Source organism: Saccostrea echinata, unplaced genomic scaffold (assembly GCF_033153115.1).
Source record: "Saccostrea echinata isolate AGI-Se365-2 ecotype Australia unplaced genomic scaffold, CSIRO_AGI_Sech_v1 ptg000004l, whole genome shotgun sequence".
In the NCBI taxonomy this organism is placed as follows: Eukaryota; Metazoa; Mollusca; class Bivalvia; order Ostreida; family Ostreidae; genus Saccostrea; species Saccostrea echinata.
The window spans coordinates 7,048,789-7,065,688 of NW_026889753.1; the positions used below are offsets into that span (position 1 = coordinate 7,048,789).

General features: G+C 34.1%; 2 protein-coding genes and 1 pseudogene across 4 annotated transcripts in view; all 3 read right to left on the bottom strand.

Annotated features, from left to right (window-relative positions):
* Window positions 1–16,496, bottom strand: part of LOC133179091 (uncharacterized) — a 68,593-nt gene extending 52,097 nt beyond the window's left edge. For all 3 annotated transcript variants that reach the window (XM_061313823.1, XM_061313822.1, XM_061313821.1), the window contains exons 1-3: window positions 16,374–16,496; window positions 14,290–14,343; window positions 13,827–14,111 (exon numbers count right to left, since the gene is read on the bottom strand). In XM_061313823.1, the coding sequence (XP_061169807.1) occupies window positions 13,827–14,111; window positions 14,290–14,343; window positions 16,374–16,397 (363 nt within the window). In that variant the 5' untranslated portion in view covers window positions 16,398–16,496. The remainder of the gene's footprint in view (window positions 1–13,826; window positions 14,112–14,289; window positions 14,344–16,373) is intronic.
* LOC133179210 (uncharacterized) lies at window positions 171–3,707 on the bottom strand (annotated as a pseudogene).
* On the bottom strand, window positions 1,244–2,589 carry LOC133179211 (uncharacterized). The gene is made up of 2 exons (XM_061314003.1): window positions 2,358–2,589; window positions 1,244–1,956 (listed from the first exon to the last, which is right to left on the bottom strand). Exons 1-2 carry the CDS (start codon window positions 2,587–2,589, stop codon window positions 1,244–1,246), a joined length of 945 nt encoding a protein of 314 aa, XP_061169987.1.
* Window positions 16,497–16,900: the final 404 nt, after the last annotated feature.

Here is a 16,900-nt window from a genome sequence, read left to right on the forward strand (position 1 = left end):
AATTACAATTCTCCACACTGGTTACTCACATGTATTTATTTATTGGAAGAACTTTTCCCTTTCCCTCTGCCCTTTCCCTTCCTACTGCACCCACTGCAATACCATGTTGAATTTTGCTTTTGAAGAAAAGGTTCAGTTCCCTTAAGTTTAACACATTTATAATGATACCATCAGTTACATTTATCACATGCAATGCTTTCACTCTCTTTTTTTGTTGGTTCCCATTCACATTCACTGTTATATACACTACAATTAAATAATTCACTTTCAGTTTCTGGAACATCTACTTTTGATTTCCTGGATGCATCCCTCTCACCCAGTGCCTGTACTTTTGTCCGAAGTGCTTGTTTTTTTGTTTTGTTTTGTTTTGTTTTTTTTTTTACGAGGGACAGTTCTTTTAAAGTTTTTTAGTGCATCCACATAGCATATCTCAATGAAGTGTTCTGTTACATCTCGATACAATTCCATTATTAAAGATAAAAAAATTTCATCTTCAACTTCATCAGCAGATTGCTCAGTAGATGTATTTTCAAAAAGAGAAATCCACTCTTCTATTAATGATGTGTCCAAGTCAACACTTGCCCTAACTCTACTGTGCAAGTCCTCATGATAGAGATGAAAATGCTCACTGGAGATATTTCTCTGTACAGTTTGACTCAGGGAGATGAAGAAAGAGAACACAGGCTCACTAACAATGGTTAGTCCATGTGTAGGACCTTGTCTGGTCTCAATTTCTTTCATACTATCATCCTGTAAATCAGCTTCTTCTTCCCTGATTCTAAAACTCCTCAACAAGGCTTGCTTTTTGTACTTTCTAAGGAATTTATTTCTTTTTGAAGTTTTTCCAATCTTCCTCAAAACGGATTCTCTTACCCTTGTCGCAATTTTTTGTTCACAAGCTCCAGCCAGATAGCTCAACTTTCCTCGTGCTGCAGAAGATAAATCCTTTGGAATTTCAATGTTCTTAGCTTTTTCAGTCTGCTTTTTAACAACATCTTGCGCTTTCTTAGAAAGTTCCTTCTCAAGTAACCAAAATGTCAATTTTGTTGATTTGTTTTCTTTATTGGTCAAATCAGAGGTCTTGAACAACTTCTTAGCAGAGGACAGATGCTTCTCTCCAACAAGGAAATTGTTAAGTTTGCCATAAGCCTGAGTCCATCCTTGGGAAGATTTTGGATTGTCCTTTAAAATCTCACAAACTTCAAAATAACGGAAATGTAAATGATGTGTGAATGATTGCGATTTAACAAAAATCTGGTAGAAAGTCATTCATGAATGTGGACGACTGATTTTCTATGATGAATTCATTTATATCCCAAGGTGACTGTAACTGAGGTTCTTCTAACTGATGGTCATGTTCCATATCACGTAAATCAAAGGATGATGTAGAAGGTTCAGTATCCAAAGTAACATTTGAATCCTGGTAATCTGGCACACTAGGGTAAACTTGTTGTTTTTGACAGCATACTAAATCTGTGGAAAAGTCTGAAAATTCTCTATCGTAAAAGTCATAAACAATGTCAGAGTGTCTTGTAAATGCTGCTTTTCTGTTGAAGTTGATGATTCGTAGACCACTTGTGGTTGTGGCTCTGCCAACAGCTACCCCCATCCGACCAGGCGCAATAAAAGAATAACAGTCCACCTCCACCAAATTCAGTGTTTGCCCCTGGGCCCTATGAACTGTTAATGCAAAAGCTAGAATTACTGGAATTTGTGTCCTACAGGCTAGTGTCTTTTCCTGCTGCATATCATAGACATCAAATTTGACATCACTTAATGGTACAAGGTTACCATCAAAATTTATCACAGGGGGTGTGTCCTTTTCTAGATAATGAACAATGCCTTGCTTCCCATTGCACAAATCCTTGGAAATGTTTTTTATCAATATCACTTTGGCCCCGACTTTCAAAACTAGATGTTTTGGAGCTATACATTTACGAAGCAGTGTAGTATCACCTAAAATAATGAAATGCATAATAAATATGATGTCATATTTTACAAATATGCTTCAAATTTGAAATTTCACTTAAAAATAATATTGCCTTTTAATCATATCAAGCCTTTGAATGCATAAAATGAACTAGGGATGGCAATTTCTTATCCGTTAACTAGTAACTTGGTTGGAAGGATAGTAATCTCAACTTTAATCAGTTAGTCAGAAAAAAATATTTGTGCAAATTAGAACAATTTCCTAAAAATTCAATCAATTAAAAATATCTGAAATTATAGCCTATTCTCATATCTCTTTAAGCTGTTTTAGAGTTAATCATCAGTATGTGCTAAAAGTTCTTTTCATGATTTGATATCTCAATTTCATATCTGACTGGACTTATCAGGAATTTCATTAAATAGACTACCTTCATCTCTTGCTTTAAAATGGAACATTTCCCCAGGAATTTCCTCCAACATATCCTGATTTACAACACTGGCATCAAAGTTGGTCCCAAACAACCGTGTAACCTCTTGGTCTTGAACATGTGCTTCAAAAGGCCTGTCCAGACTTTTCAGAAAATCTCCATTACAGAGTTCATTCACTGCATTTATTAAAATAGGCTCCTTTTGCCTAAAAGCTGAAAGTCCATAGTACATAATTAATCAGATTGTTACAGAAATAACAACTGACAAACAAAAGGTAATGCTAGTAGTGCACCTTGAAGTCAAGCCCCCCCCCCCCCTCCCTTCACCCACTTCATACTTTTCACACGGGGTGGTAAATTTTACTGCTTCTTCCAATAAATAATAGGTTTACCTGTACTCTCAGTGGGTCATTTATTGTCAATTTCATAGCTTTAGGATCTGCATAAGAGCACATACCTCCTTAAGGTTGATATGATGGGGAAAAGTCCGACAAAAGTTTGCACTTTGAAAACAGTAACTCCCATCATCTTGGTATCTGCTATTCGGCACAGGGGGCAACTGCTTAAAATCCCCAGATCCAATAACCTATGAATAGCAAACATACATACTTACATACAATAACATAGAATTATATGTTCATATATATGTATGAAGAATACATTTCCAAAACAAACAGGAATTATTCTTATTTCAACAAAACATAAATTGAATGAATTTACAGAGTTATGCCCCAGTTCCATAGTAATTCCCATAGTTACTTTATTTTGCTAATATATAAATTTACATAAATGGGCAGATAAGAAACATTGACTGTGTGTGTATGTAATTGACTGGACTAACAGTCATAAAACCATTATCCTTTCCTTCTAAATTGCTGCTGGGGGAAGGGGGGGGGGAGATGGGTAATATACCTGGAGTCCTCCAAATATGCTGTTGTTCTTTTTTATGTATCTGCAGACAAACTCCACCACGTCAAATGTTCTAGATGACAACATGCTGATTTCGTCTATGATAAGATAATCGGTTTGCAGAATTCTGGCTTTTGCATCTGCAAACCGATCATCAGTATCAATAAGATCCTGCAGGCATTCATGACTGTAGCGTCCGTCAAAAATGCCTTCCCAATAATGAAGTGTTGTTGCGTTCATCCCTAGCTGCAAGCTTGCCATCCCAGTGGAAGCAGTGATAGCTGTGACTTTGGTCTTGGCCAATTCTCTAATTATTCTCCTGTAACAGAGAGAGAAAAAATCAGTAATTATAATAAAAACAAAATGGCATTCTAATGACAAAATTATCATCTATGTTCAATATACACATACACAAACATTCAAAGCTTCTTACCTACCCATTTAATATATGTAAATTCATAGAACTAAATAAATCGACTTTGCATAGCACTTAATAAAATCATGAAGAGAGACAACAATGTTTTAGAATGAACCATGGTTATGAAAAGTTGAATAGAATCAATCAATAGTACACTCGTTAATCACTGTGACTCTGATCTTGCCTATACAAGTACTACTATTTATAATAATGATATACTAATAATTTCTTCATAAGTTCCTAATTGTTAATTATGCAGGTTGGCACTGAATTTAGAGGTTAAAAATGATGGCTCCCTTATTACTCTTTGGAGATCTCCATGATGCCTGCACTCAGTTCTTTTTAAAGAATTTGGGCACTCCAGCACCAAATAAAGATATGATAAGCAAACTCATTAAACGGATTTTTGATGTACAATCAACAACAACATGGTCCACCAAATTCATTCCTAGCGGGGGAAGGACAATTATATTCAAGAACATTGGTAATCGGAGTATGTGTTCTAATAACACTTTCCAGCTTCCGTTATTTTGTCATGCTATAGAGACAGAGCCATTCTTAAAAATCAGTTGTCCTCTACCAGTTGTTATTGATGGTGTGCAACAAAACTGTACAGTAGGATTTGAACCTGAAAATCTCTGGATAGAAATAAATGGAACCAAACTGTCAGCTGGCTTCCACGTTACAGTCACTAATTCTAATATTGTGGGCATAATACTATTAATATCCTCCATGAAATTATGCACCGGGGCCACAAAAGATAAGGGATATATGCCCAAGACATTTAAGGAAGAAAGAATTTCATCAACTTTTGACACCTGTGATAGACATGTGATGATGTCCAAACACCGTCGTGTTATCTTGGAATGGTTGACTTCTCAAGATGTATGTCTGTCATGCAACATTTCTAGGAGTAGGAAACACTATGACAAGAAAAGAAACCATTTGGAGGAATTCCAGAACAGTACTGACCTTAACAAAAATACGGATAAGTCTAAAGTGAACACTGAACCAGTAAAAGTTTCAAGAACAGTTATGGAAGACAAGGAGAATAACAATCCATTACCGTGTTTTTCGTCAAAGCCCGGGGTCTTAGGAGAAATAAGTAGAGACTTTTTCAGCAAGAGACAAACTCTTTACACAGTCAGATAAGATTTTGCAAAGTGAAAAGGATCAGAAAGATATGGAAGACATCATCCAGTATGTCCTTAAGAGTGACTTACCAGAGGACTTTGTGATTCTTCTAAAATCCCAGTTACAGAACTGTGATAAGAATATTGACATACACCAGCGAAGATGGGACCCGAAAATAATTAGTCTGTGCCTCACGCTGTATATAAGGTCCCCTCAGGCCGATGAAGATTTAAAGAAGTCAAATTTCTTACAACTTCCATCAAAACGCCTCCTCCAATACTATAAGAACTCCGTCAAACAGATTCCAGGTTTTAACCAAGCAAATTTAATATGGATGTCCAAAGAAATGCAGAAACAGAATGTGTCAGAGTTTGGCAGGCATGGTGGAATCATAATAGACGAGATGACCATACAGGACGATCTCATCATAACGAAATCAGGAGATACATGGAATCTAGTGGGTTTCGTAGATATGGATGAAACTAATAACAACATTGAAATAACAGGTTTTAGGTATGTGTAAAGGAAAATTTTACATATTATTTTACTACATGGCAACTTCCCCTTTGAAAATTTCTTGTTTCCAGGTTAATTTTGTTAATTTGTTAATTTTGGTGTAATCTTTCCATTTATAGATGGCCTGTTGTCTACTTTGGGTCCAACCCTGCAACTGCCTATCAGCTTTACACCACTTTCTGGAAGTGTGTGGATTTGCTTGGGGAACTGAATGTCTGTTGATTATGTGATGATGGATGGGGCATCAACAAACAGAACTTTTGCAGAAATGCTTTTCCCAGAGCCTCCGTCCACCTCTAACTTTATGTTCAGTGATGTATTCTTTCAGCAGCATAAAATATGCTACATTCAAGACATGCATGTTTTCAAAAAATTTAGATACAATATTGAATCCAGTAAGATAGAAAACAGAACTGGGACTTGGCGATATTTGATTCTGGATGACACATGTATTGTATGGGACCACTGGGAGGCATGTTTTCATTTCAATTTTCAAAATGGATTTTCCATCCACAGAAAGCTCACTGAAGAGCAGATTAACTTAACACCTGCATCCAAAATGAGGAATAAACTGGCTATACAGGTTTTAAATAAAGACATGCTATATCTCATGAAACAATATCAGATGACTCTCAACAACCCAGAAAACATTAGTGGAAGCATCCAACTTCTAGAGCATACTTCAGACATCATTGAAATCTTCTGTACCACTAGACAACCCATATTATCCCTAAATGACAAAAGGTTTGAAGTCATGACAAAAGTTTTGAAAATTTTCAATTCATGGGAAGAAACAGTGGAAAAGTCAGTCATGCTTGTTGGTTCAAAGAACTTGTTCACAAAAGAGACTAGGAGTGTCATTAATTCATCATTAATGGGTTTTTGTTCATTATGCAAAAACTTGTTGAATGGGAAAAATAGCATCAACCCTGGTTATATAAACTCTGATATTGTCGAAAATTTATTTGGACAACAACGTGGCCTCCGTAATGGATTAAATACAAATCCAACACTAGCACAATATGGTCCCTCCAATACAGCTATCATTCTGGGACAGTGCACAATCTCCAACAAGTCCAACTCCAGCAACAAGGCATCATTTTTTGCTGCAACAACCCCATGTGCCCTCAATACTGTCAGGAATAAAGCTAACAAATTGAAGAGGAGGGGTATTCGTTTGTAAAGGTACTATTTCTTTAAAAGTTATATTAAATGCATATGCCAATATAATTACTATACATTGACACACTGACTTTGTAGCCACCCACCCTTGCCTGAAGGCTTCCCACACCAGTCAAGTCCTACCACTCAACCCTTTCACCATATTACATGTACCTGTTGTTTATACCTGTGTTTGCACCTGTGAGTAACTATTTTGAATAGTGATATTCGTCTGCACTTTATACTCAGAAAGGCGACACTTAGGTAATATCCCCTATATTATTACATTGATGTCAGTGACAGGTTCCCCTCCCTGAACAATATACATACAATTTACACTTTACCATTACTTATAAAATTCACTGAACAAGAGTGATTAGAAATGTAAATAAACAGTTGAACAACTTTTCAGAATGAGTGAAAGTCCATATAGCATAAAGTTTTGTTTTTATATCTTTAAACTATTATATATTTTCAATACATAACTTCTTTATTTCTCAGCCATTCATTTAATTAAATTCTTGAATAATATATCAGAGTTTGACATTATGGCGGGAAGCATTCAGTGGTGAAAATATACAAAAAACTATATATACGATTCATAAGTATTTCAATCAGCCTTTATCTAGGAATATTATGCATAAATTCATTTTACCTTAAGAGATGCGTTTTTCCCGTTCCGCACTGCCCCGTTAACAGGAAACTATGCCCCTTTAACGCTCTGGAATATCCCTCCTCTCGATCCATGATTTTCCGGAAATTCTCAGTGTAGGTTTTGATTTTAGATGTTTTCTGTGACAATTCAGCAGTGAATCGTGACGTCACTCGAAAACCCTCATGGCGACTGATTCTTTCGGAAGAGTTGTTTATGTTAGATTTTAGGCTCAATTACGGCAATTCAGAGGGTAATCGGACCAGATATCAGGTTAGAAACGTCGACTGACAAGAATTATAACGCGTGTTGTTGTTAGTTTTATTAAAGCGCCAGAGCAGAATTCGCCAAAAACGCGTTGCATTCCTGTCGCTTCGCTCGCGAAGCTCACTGGTTACTGTTTACATTGTTTTATGGATAAAATTGCCGACTCCTGTGATGAAAGTAAGAAGTTTATTCTAACAAGGATTAATTCGTGCAAGTTTTAAATCATTCTGTTTGATTTAGCGTGTGTGAATTACTCCACTAACACCAACAACCTGTCATTACAGACAAGCAACTTTTGTTGTACTGTTGTAAGTATATTGGCATGCTATAAATCCTGTCAAGTTGAATGGGGGACCCATATAACGTTATTAGGCCTGTATATACCTGAATGGAACATGATGAAAAATATTTGATTTTATTTGACTATTATACATGTATACAATCTGTTGGCATTAATATAGGACATAAGGTTGTGAACATTTAAATAAAAAAGATTAAACTGTGAAACACTTTAATGAACAGTTGCATGATTGATTCGGATCAGTATTACATGAGGTGAATATTAAGGAGGGGGTGTAATTTATATTAGGTTTCTGTCTTACCCGAGGCAGGTTTAATAGGTGATCAAGATCCAGACATTGATGGTGGATTGAAAGGGAATGGCAATCAAGATTTTGAAGATATTTGTTGATTATTTATTTTCAATGTAATTAATCTCAAATATCAAGACTTTAATATTTTCAATGAGTGATTGGGATCCACAATATTTGTAGGTGGATCTTGGGATAATTTCTTATTCTTTAATAATTATGTCTAATTGACTTCAAAGTCATGTGTGAACAAGATCCAAACTTATGAATGGTGGATCCAAGGGGAGTGGATATTAACATTTTTTAAATATTTGTGGTGGATCAAAGGATTTATAAATTTTATTTCAGGGTATATATAACTATATGTGCTTAGATATAAAACATTTATCTTACTAGAAATGGATGACCATGATCCAAACTTATGAGTGGTGGATGTAAGGGGAGTGGGAATGAAAATTTGCCAACAGCTAGAAATGATTAAAAAAGAGTATGATTATTTTCTCAGCTGTTTCATATGAAACTTTTAAAAACATGTTTCCATAAAATGAAGGAGTACATACGCAAATAAATGAAAATATATATTTGTAATAACTACAAACTATTATAGAAAAACAGAGAAGAAAATCATGCATTTAAAAAGACAGTCTTCTCAAAAACTAGCTAAAAATGTTGCATTTTTTATTTCATAGATGAATTTAGAAACAAAAACCCCACCATTAAAAAAAAAATTTGAGGATGATAGCTTAAACTGAAAAGGGTGTGCAAGTTCGGAAAAATGTCCATTCTGAAGTTGTCCGTCCCACTGTTAAATTTCCTTCACAATATTTGATGTCTTATTGCGCCCCACCTACTCCCCGTGGCCCGCCATTTGAACAAACTTGAACTTTAATTATTTCATGATGCTTACATGTCAATACGAATAATCACAGCTCTGCTGTACTTCAAAGATTTTACAAGGTCTTTTCCTATTCTAATGTAAAATCTGAACAAACAAAAATATACATTTTCACAAGAAGCTTCCATTTATTTGTTAGTAAACTTATTATGGCTCTGCTATTCTTCAGATTTTTGAAGATTATGTATCATGATACTGTTTAAAATGTTGACACCATATTGTGCCCCTACCCCTGGGAAGACCATTTTTATGCCCCTCTTAGTTGAAGATTCGGGGGCATATAGCTTTTGGTATGATTAACTATCTATTTGTCCGCAAATAATTTTACCTTGGCAAAAACTTTTGAAACGGGATTTCATATAAGTATTTTTCATATGTTTTCCTCATAACAAGACCTTTCTTTGGATACCAGCATTTCTGACCTCATATCCTTGAACTCGTAATTTGACCCATTTTTGTAAAATTATACTTGGCCCTAACTTTTGAACGGTTGCTGCTATGGACTTTCATATTACAATTGTTTATTCCTTGTGACAAGACCTTTCTTTGGTAACCCAATGACCTTGACACTGTAGATTGACCTACTTTTGAAAAAGCTGTCATACGGGGGCATCAGTGTTTCATAATATTTTTTTTTCAATTTTAACATCGGGCGTGATGCCATCACACTCTATAAATTTCCATTTAGACTAAACTCTGAGACTGACGAAAAAAAATGCAAATTTTGCTTTTAAATCACTAATCACAACTAGTTAAGGTCTTCCGCTTCCGCAGTCTTCTACTGATTCTGATGGTTTAGATTATTAGGGTCTTTCGAGCTTCCTTCGGAAGACCCTTCTGTTATTCTACTGTTTCTTATTATTATTTTATATTTTTTACCTGCTGATTTTCAGCAGGTGATTTATCAGAGACCTTTTGTCCGATTGCTATGAAACTTTCAGGGTAAACACAATGTATTATTGCCTAAAAACAGTTTTTTCAAATTTTTGATGTATACATCCGTTAATGAGTTATCGCCCTTTAATTGATATTTGGAGGGCCTCTTGTCCAGCGAAAATCTCAGGAATGATATATGATATTTCCGTGAAAATTGGAGAACTTGTAACTAATACATTGCAGATGGCAGAACATTAAAACTGTAGGCTAATATTTTTAAGTTCAGAAGCTATGTGACGGCAAATTTTAAGAATTTTTTCCCATGAAATTTCGATGCTCTTTGTTTAATAACTTTTAAACTGATAAAAATTTGGTAAGACATATAGAACGAAAGTTGTGGGTAATTACGAGAGCTTTCAGTTCAAATCAAGAAAAAGGGGCTGGCCTCTGTATTCAGGGGACAGCAGGTCATAAATGAGTTTTTTTTGATAGCTAAAAATATTGAAATATTATGAAAAAGTTTGAATGACATAATTTCTAACATATTGAATCTTGTCATCTGGTATAAAGAGAAACAAGCTCCGTGTTAAATTTTATTCTATTTTATAAAATAATTATCTGAGAATCATACAGGAACAAGTTGTCTACAAACAAGCCTCGCTTTTTGGGGCATCGTAGCACATGCTCGTACGGTTTTAGATAGTTGTTGTGTCTTAAATATAATGTTTTGATTCGATTTCTCTGTTTTCTTTTTATTTAAAACGTTTATAAATGCGATTTATTTACACAATTAAAGGTAAATCAACATGTACTATGTATCCGTATAGAAAAGTCTTAATTGGGGCCTCTTGTTTGTAACCTGAATGTAAACAATCTGGATGCAAAATCTGTGTCACCGGATTCGTATAGTCATTCAAACCTGCGTTTGAACCTGGTTGATCTATAAAAAAGTCTAAAACTTTTTCTTCGAACAAATTAGATTAAATGTTCCAGGGTTAAATAGTTATCTGGAGGAATGGTTTTAGACTTTTTTAGAGATCAACCCGGGTTCAAACACAGTTTCGAATGAATAAACGAATCTGGCGACCCAGATATCGCAAGTAAATGTTCTACCGTGATAAATGTTTTCATGTCAGCAGAATGGGTATTTTTAATCGCATTTCCATTGCAAAACAACATCTGTGAGTCCAAAATACAGATGCATCAATCCTAAAACATCGATCGAAGTGGGACCCTGTTTGATTCTTCATATAATCCATTTCTGAACTGCTTTATTAGGCCTTTCGTAGAGAAATTGATGGGGAGTATTAAAACGAGCCATCAACTTCTCATAGAAATTAATGTAAATCTATACCAGCTGTATACTTAAAATATCTAACATTTCCAATATTTTACTGAGCGGTCATAAAAAATCGATGTTGGATGTTGTTCAGTATTTTTCTATGATATTAGTAGGGTTAATAGAAACTCTTTTCAAAATGATAAATATATAATTTGTTGTGAAATTGATAAATCCAAACTATAGATATTCGTCATATTGTACTTTGAGAGGTGGGTCCCAATAGCGTAATGGTTAGCAGTTAATTGTTAAAGGATGGAGAATCGGACGGAAGACCTCTCGTTGTTCGCAACGAGATCAAATCTTGTTATTCTTTTTTCATAGTTAGGGCGATATCTCAGCTGTGAGTGAACAGATTTAAAAGATTTTTTTCATGGAAGATGCATCATGAGAATATCTACAGACGTGTTTTTCATTTTTTGAAAATTCACTTCCGTTCGCGATTTTTGGGGACATTTGTATTTTAAAATGGAATTTTGTCCGTTAATTTTCTCGAGAATGGCTAAAGATATGAATATGAAACTTGCTGAGGTGATAGAGCATCAGATGTAGATATGGTGATCGACCTTTATTTTTCGTCGTTCGTACTTCCGGTCACAAGCGGAAGTGAATTCAAAAATGTGAAATTTACAACTTTTTTGTTTTTCAATATTTTTCTCTGGGATTTAAGGGTTAAGGAAGCACTAAACACTAACAAAAAGTGCTTTTAAGACTGGGGGAAAATATATCAGATAAAGGTGTGCATATTGAGTCTATTTAGTTCATTTTCAACATAGTGTACCTGCCTTATTTCTGCAGTAAAAATGTTCAAAGACAATGGACTATTTGTGAGCAGAAATCACTGTTGTTTACTTGCTTTGGGAAAATTAATGGAAATAATGAATTCAGTTACTTATTCTTGGTCTTATATAACGCTAAGAATATTTTAATCTATTACAAATTGTGTTATTAACTGTAAATAATTATTTTTTCTATCTCAGATCACTCTAACTGCATAAAACTACCCTATAAGCAGAACTCTTTAGTGTGCAGTGTTTATAATTAGAGCTTCCTTAAAGGAGAGTCTTCTAAGAATTTTATGTATGTTTTTATCATTTTGATTGATGCATTTATTGCAAAGATATGACCAATCCAAACTTTCTAGTATTGTTGCTGTTTCGAATCCTGCTGGGGCGGGAGATTGTTTATCTCTTTTTTCAGTTGTAAATGAAATTTCTCTACGTGAAGACATGTATGGTGGTTTTTGCTGATTTTTTAAAGCTTTGTTATCAGCGATTCTACAGAAAACCTTTAATAATCATGATCTATGTTGATAGACTGTGTTACATGAACGCAAACGAAAAATACATTGAATAAAGTATTAAATGAGGTGAGGTAGCATAGCCTTCTGGAGAAAGAAATCGGTCGGAAGACCACTTGTTGCCCTAGCAACAAGAAACGCATCTAGTTTATTGTTATTTCTTCTCCGGTACTTTTTTGTCCGCGAGTGTTCTCGGAAACTGCTCAGCCAATTGAATTAAAACCTTTTTAGGGTTAATAGGCATGTTGTGTAGATGTGCTCGTCAAAGGTCATTTTGCGCGCACATTCATGCACGTGCGGGCGCGTGCAATGAGTGAACTGACTGATGTACTTAATATAGCTGTAACTTTTATATTTTTTGATGAAATACTTTGAAACTCATAATAAAGAGACATATTAGTAATGTAAACAAGATGACATGGTCAGATTAGCATGAACTCACACGCATGCACGTGCGCTTTGCTCTGATCGGCTGAAACAAAAATCTCAATATCTTCTTTGTTTTTTGACAAAATACTTTGAAATTTAAGATATAGGTATATATTATAAGGTTCTACAATATGTTATAGATAGAAATTCTTGAGAACACGCGCAAGCATGTGTGCTGCAATTTGATTGGCTATATCTTCCTCAGTTTTCAACAAAAGAGGATAGAGTTTAGAATATAAATAGGTATTATAAGTTCGTATATAATGACACTATCCAAATTGAATGTAAGGACATGCATGCACGTGTGCTGAAATCTGATTGGCTAATAGTTTATAGGCTGTATCTCTCTTACTTTTCAATATAATTCTTTGAAACTTTAAACTTAGTTATACATTAGGACGTTTTACAATATGATATATATAAAATTTTGTGAAAACACGCGCATGCAGGTGTGCTGCAATCTGATTGGCTGAAGCTTTAAATATGGCCGTAACTTGCTTAGTTTTCAACAATACAGGATGAAATTTAGAATATTGATAGGCATAATGGGTTCCAACATTATGCTACGATCAAAATTGAATGCAAAAACATGCATGCACATGTGCTGGATTCTGATTGGCTAATACTTATATTACTATATCTTTCACAGTTTCCAATTAAAATCTTTGAGATTTCACACATAGATATTTAATGTGAATCTCTTTACGAGAAAGACATGAGAAATATCTAGAAAACATGAACAAGTACGTGCGCTCAAATCTGATTTGCTAATACTATAGGGACTATACTGGCGTTGTTTTTCGGTGAAATACTTTTGAAAATAAAGTGTAGATTTATTAAACAAAACAATTGCCTAATTTAATAAAGATTGTAGGGAATGAGGCCCAAAGTGGAATAGGGGGAGCGTTTGGGGAATATCTGTAAAGGTTCCTGTTACAATTAGTACTAGTTTTATTTATCTTCTGAAAATGATTTGTACTTACAGTTTTAAGTTCATTTGTCCATTTCCAACACATACATTTCTCATCATATTTACAATGTTGTACATAAACAATCCAAAACACGATGTTAAAGAGGTTTACAGTCATGTCAATCGAAGCAAATACAAGAAGAACAAGAGCATAGTCATTCTGGTTTCTCAGTCCTTCACTGTAGGATCCTAATGAAGATACATTGACATTGGACAAGGATTGGTCCATATTTTCAATGGAAGAATAACCATTTTGCCTTAAAATGACACAGCCAATCACAAGTGCTGCTCCTGTCACCTAAAAATACCTGGTTTAATTATAGTATGCAGAGTATTCTTGGCAATGGAGGTGACAATTACTACGCCCATATATAAAATAGATGTTAGATTTAGGGGGGGGGGGCAAACTTTGACTAGATATCAAACATCTAATACAGTAATCATTATAATTTTACAAAATATCTTTGTTATATTACCAACTGTCCTGTTACAGCAATGCAGTTGAGTTTTTGAAGAAGTGCCCCGAAACCCTGAAAATACATCAACAATATTATTTATTTTTTTATTAGATGATATATGATAAAATTTAATAAAACCATTAATTCAAAGATTAAAGAAGTCTAGCAGATAATTGATCTGATGAAAAAATGTTGTCGACCAGTTAGTCTTTAAGTCAGCAGTGCCAATTGGTTTTTGATAATTACTACACTGAAAAATATATGTACAAGAAAAAAAGAAGGAAATATAGAATATAGGAATACTTTCATTATTAAAAGAAAGTCTTGATAAAACTTATGCTTTAATACTAATTTTAACAACAAGTATTATGAGTTTCTGTTGTCACTTAATCATTTTGAAACCCCCCCCCCCCAATTCTTGAAATCACCCATCGTGTTACTTTCATACATGTACAGTATTTCTATTATTGCAAAACAAGTACATGACTGTATATTTTATCCTGATAGCGGGACTTATATTCTTATGGGTGGATTCAGACAGATATACTATAATGAAATAAGACAGTTCAATTTAATTTTAAATAAAATATATCAGTGGTTTGGAATTTTTAATATTTTGCAAGGGTAATTGTTTCTTAATATATTTTTGGAATGGTGAAATCACCGTATTACATATACAAAGCTGAAACTAACTTCATCAGCTCAATTTTTGTCGATTTTATAAAAGAGTTCCAGAATATAGCATGCATGGCATTGTACATGTATGTGACTAAAAAATCAGCTTCAGTCCAGTTAACTAATGCAAAGGCATCTAGATTGGGAGTCGTAAATATTATAATTTTCGTTATGGGTATTTCCTGTGTGGACAGAGTGGTGGATCTGTATGTTTTTTTTATGTCACGTGACATGGTCATAAAAATAGCAAGTGGATGCTTAAAAAGTCCCTCTACCGCTCGTATAGAACGTAGTATTAGGAATGGAAACCAGTAAATTAGATCCACACAGAAATATATACGTATTATTATATGGTAAATAAATTTTTAAAAAAATGTATTCGGATGTGTTGTAATAAACGTTCTAACGAGCAGCATTCCATATACATGAGTTAGTTATATTTTCAAAATTTATTTATGAATAAAGAGTAAAATGTATATTCGAACAAACGTAGTGAGGGAGAATATAAGACAATGTTTTATGTATATATCATTACAATAAAGTTCCTGAGCCCTGCCTCGGGCTATACACACAAAGAGCTAAACTATAACTTTCTTATGGCCGGTTACGTATCTCGGATTTAAACCCTCGATCAGTGAGTCCTGGTTTAAATCCAAGTTTATGCGTTTAACACAGGCGAGGCTTTGCTGGGTACAGCTCAGAATTACGATAAATTCTGAACCTGGTGTAGGGATGGTGTAAACCTGGCCTGATGGTGTTTCCATTGAGTTTTGGTAAAATGTATTATATTACTAGTGGAGCTAGTCGTAGATCTTAGTGATAAGTTAATGATTATTCTAAAGCAAAAACAAATAGTGCCAAATGACAACTGTACAAAAAGAAGAAACAAATCTACAGGCATTGTATTAACAGTTTGTTATTAAAACTATAATTTAACCAGTAAGTACTTGTACGTGCTTTACAAATTCAAATTATTGCGCCAAGTGAACTATTTGATGATGATGTCTTAAAAGGCGATCTACATGCACGTACTATTTATATTAGATGTCATAATATTATTCTGCGAATTATCTTATTACATCACTGAAACTCTTGTAAGTATATTCTTATATTAAATGGTAATAGATTCTTCAACAATAGCATAAACAATTCAAGATCATATTAACCTTGTCAGGTAAATGGTACTTCAAGTAAGGAAATGAGCATATATGAGAAAAATATGTGGGACCAACACAACAGTATAATCAATAAAGAATTACAAACAATGGCATGGTTTATGGCATATTCGTTTATAATTTACTGATACCCCCTCCCTCATCTTTTTCAAAAAGACAATGACAATATTAATTTTTTATTATAATTACCTAACTTTAAATTTTCATCGTAAATCCATGTTTATGTCATTTTAAGCAATAATGATTGCTTACCTTGCGTTTTTCTTGGTTTTCCATTTTGACTCTCTTAAAATTGCATAATATTGCTTTTGTTTAAAGGAATTTTTGTATGTCACCCTATGGTTTGTTTATCCCAGAATGATTTTTCCTTTAGTGGCTCCTGAAATGAAAAGGAAATGCACAACATGCAAGAATCTGCTAGCAGAATAGTATGATTTAATGCCTAACGCACAAAATTCTGGAGAAAATCTAGAACAACAATTGATATTTGTTAATGTAAAGAAGTTGCGGTTGTTACAATGATTCGTCCAAGAGGGTGTCTTGACTCTAGTTGGAAGCATAAAAACGAAAGTCTAGCAAAATTACGGAAAAAAGGAAATGAACCGTGTACGTCTTTTTCTTTGTAGTTTGGCTTACATTTTACTGCAGTGATTATGGCTTCAGTCGCAAAAAATATTAGTTATATCTGCCAAATAAATATAAAAAATGTTTACGTCAGACTTAGTTAAAAAAAGATAAGTATTTTCAGTGATAAAGAATTTAACGTTTTGCTCAGCCAA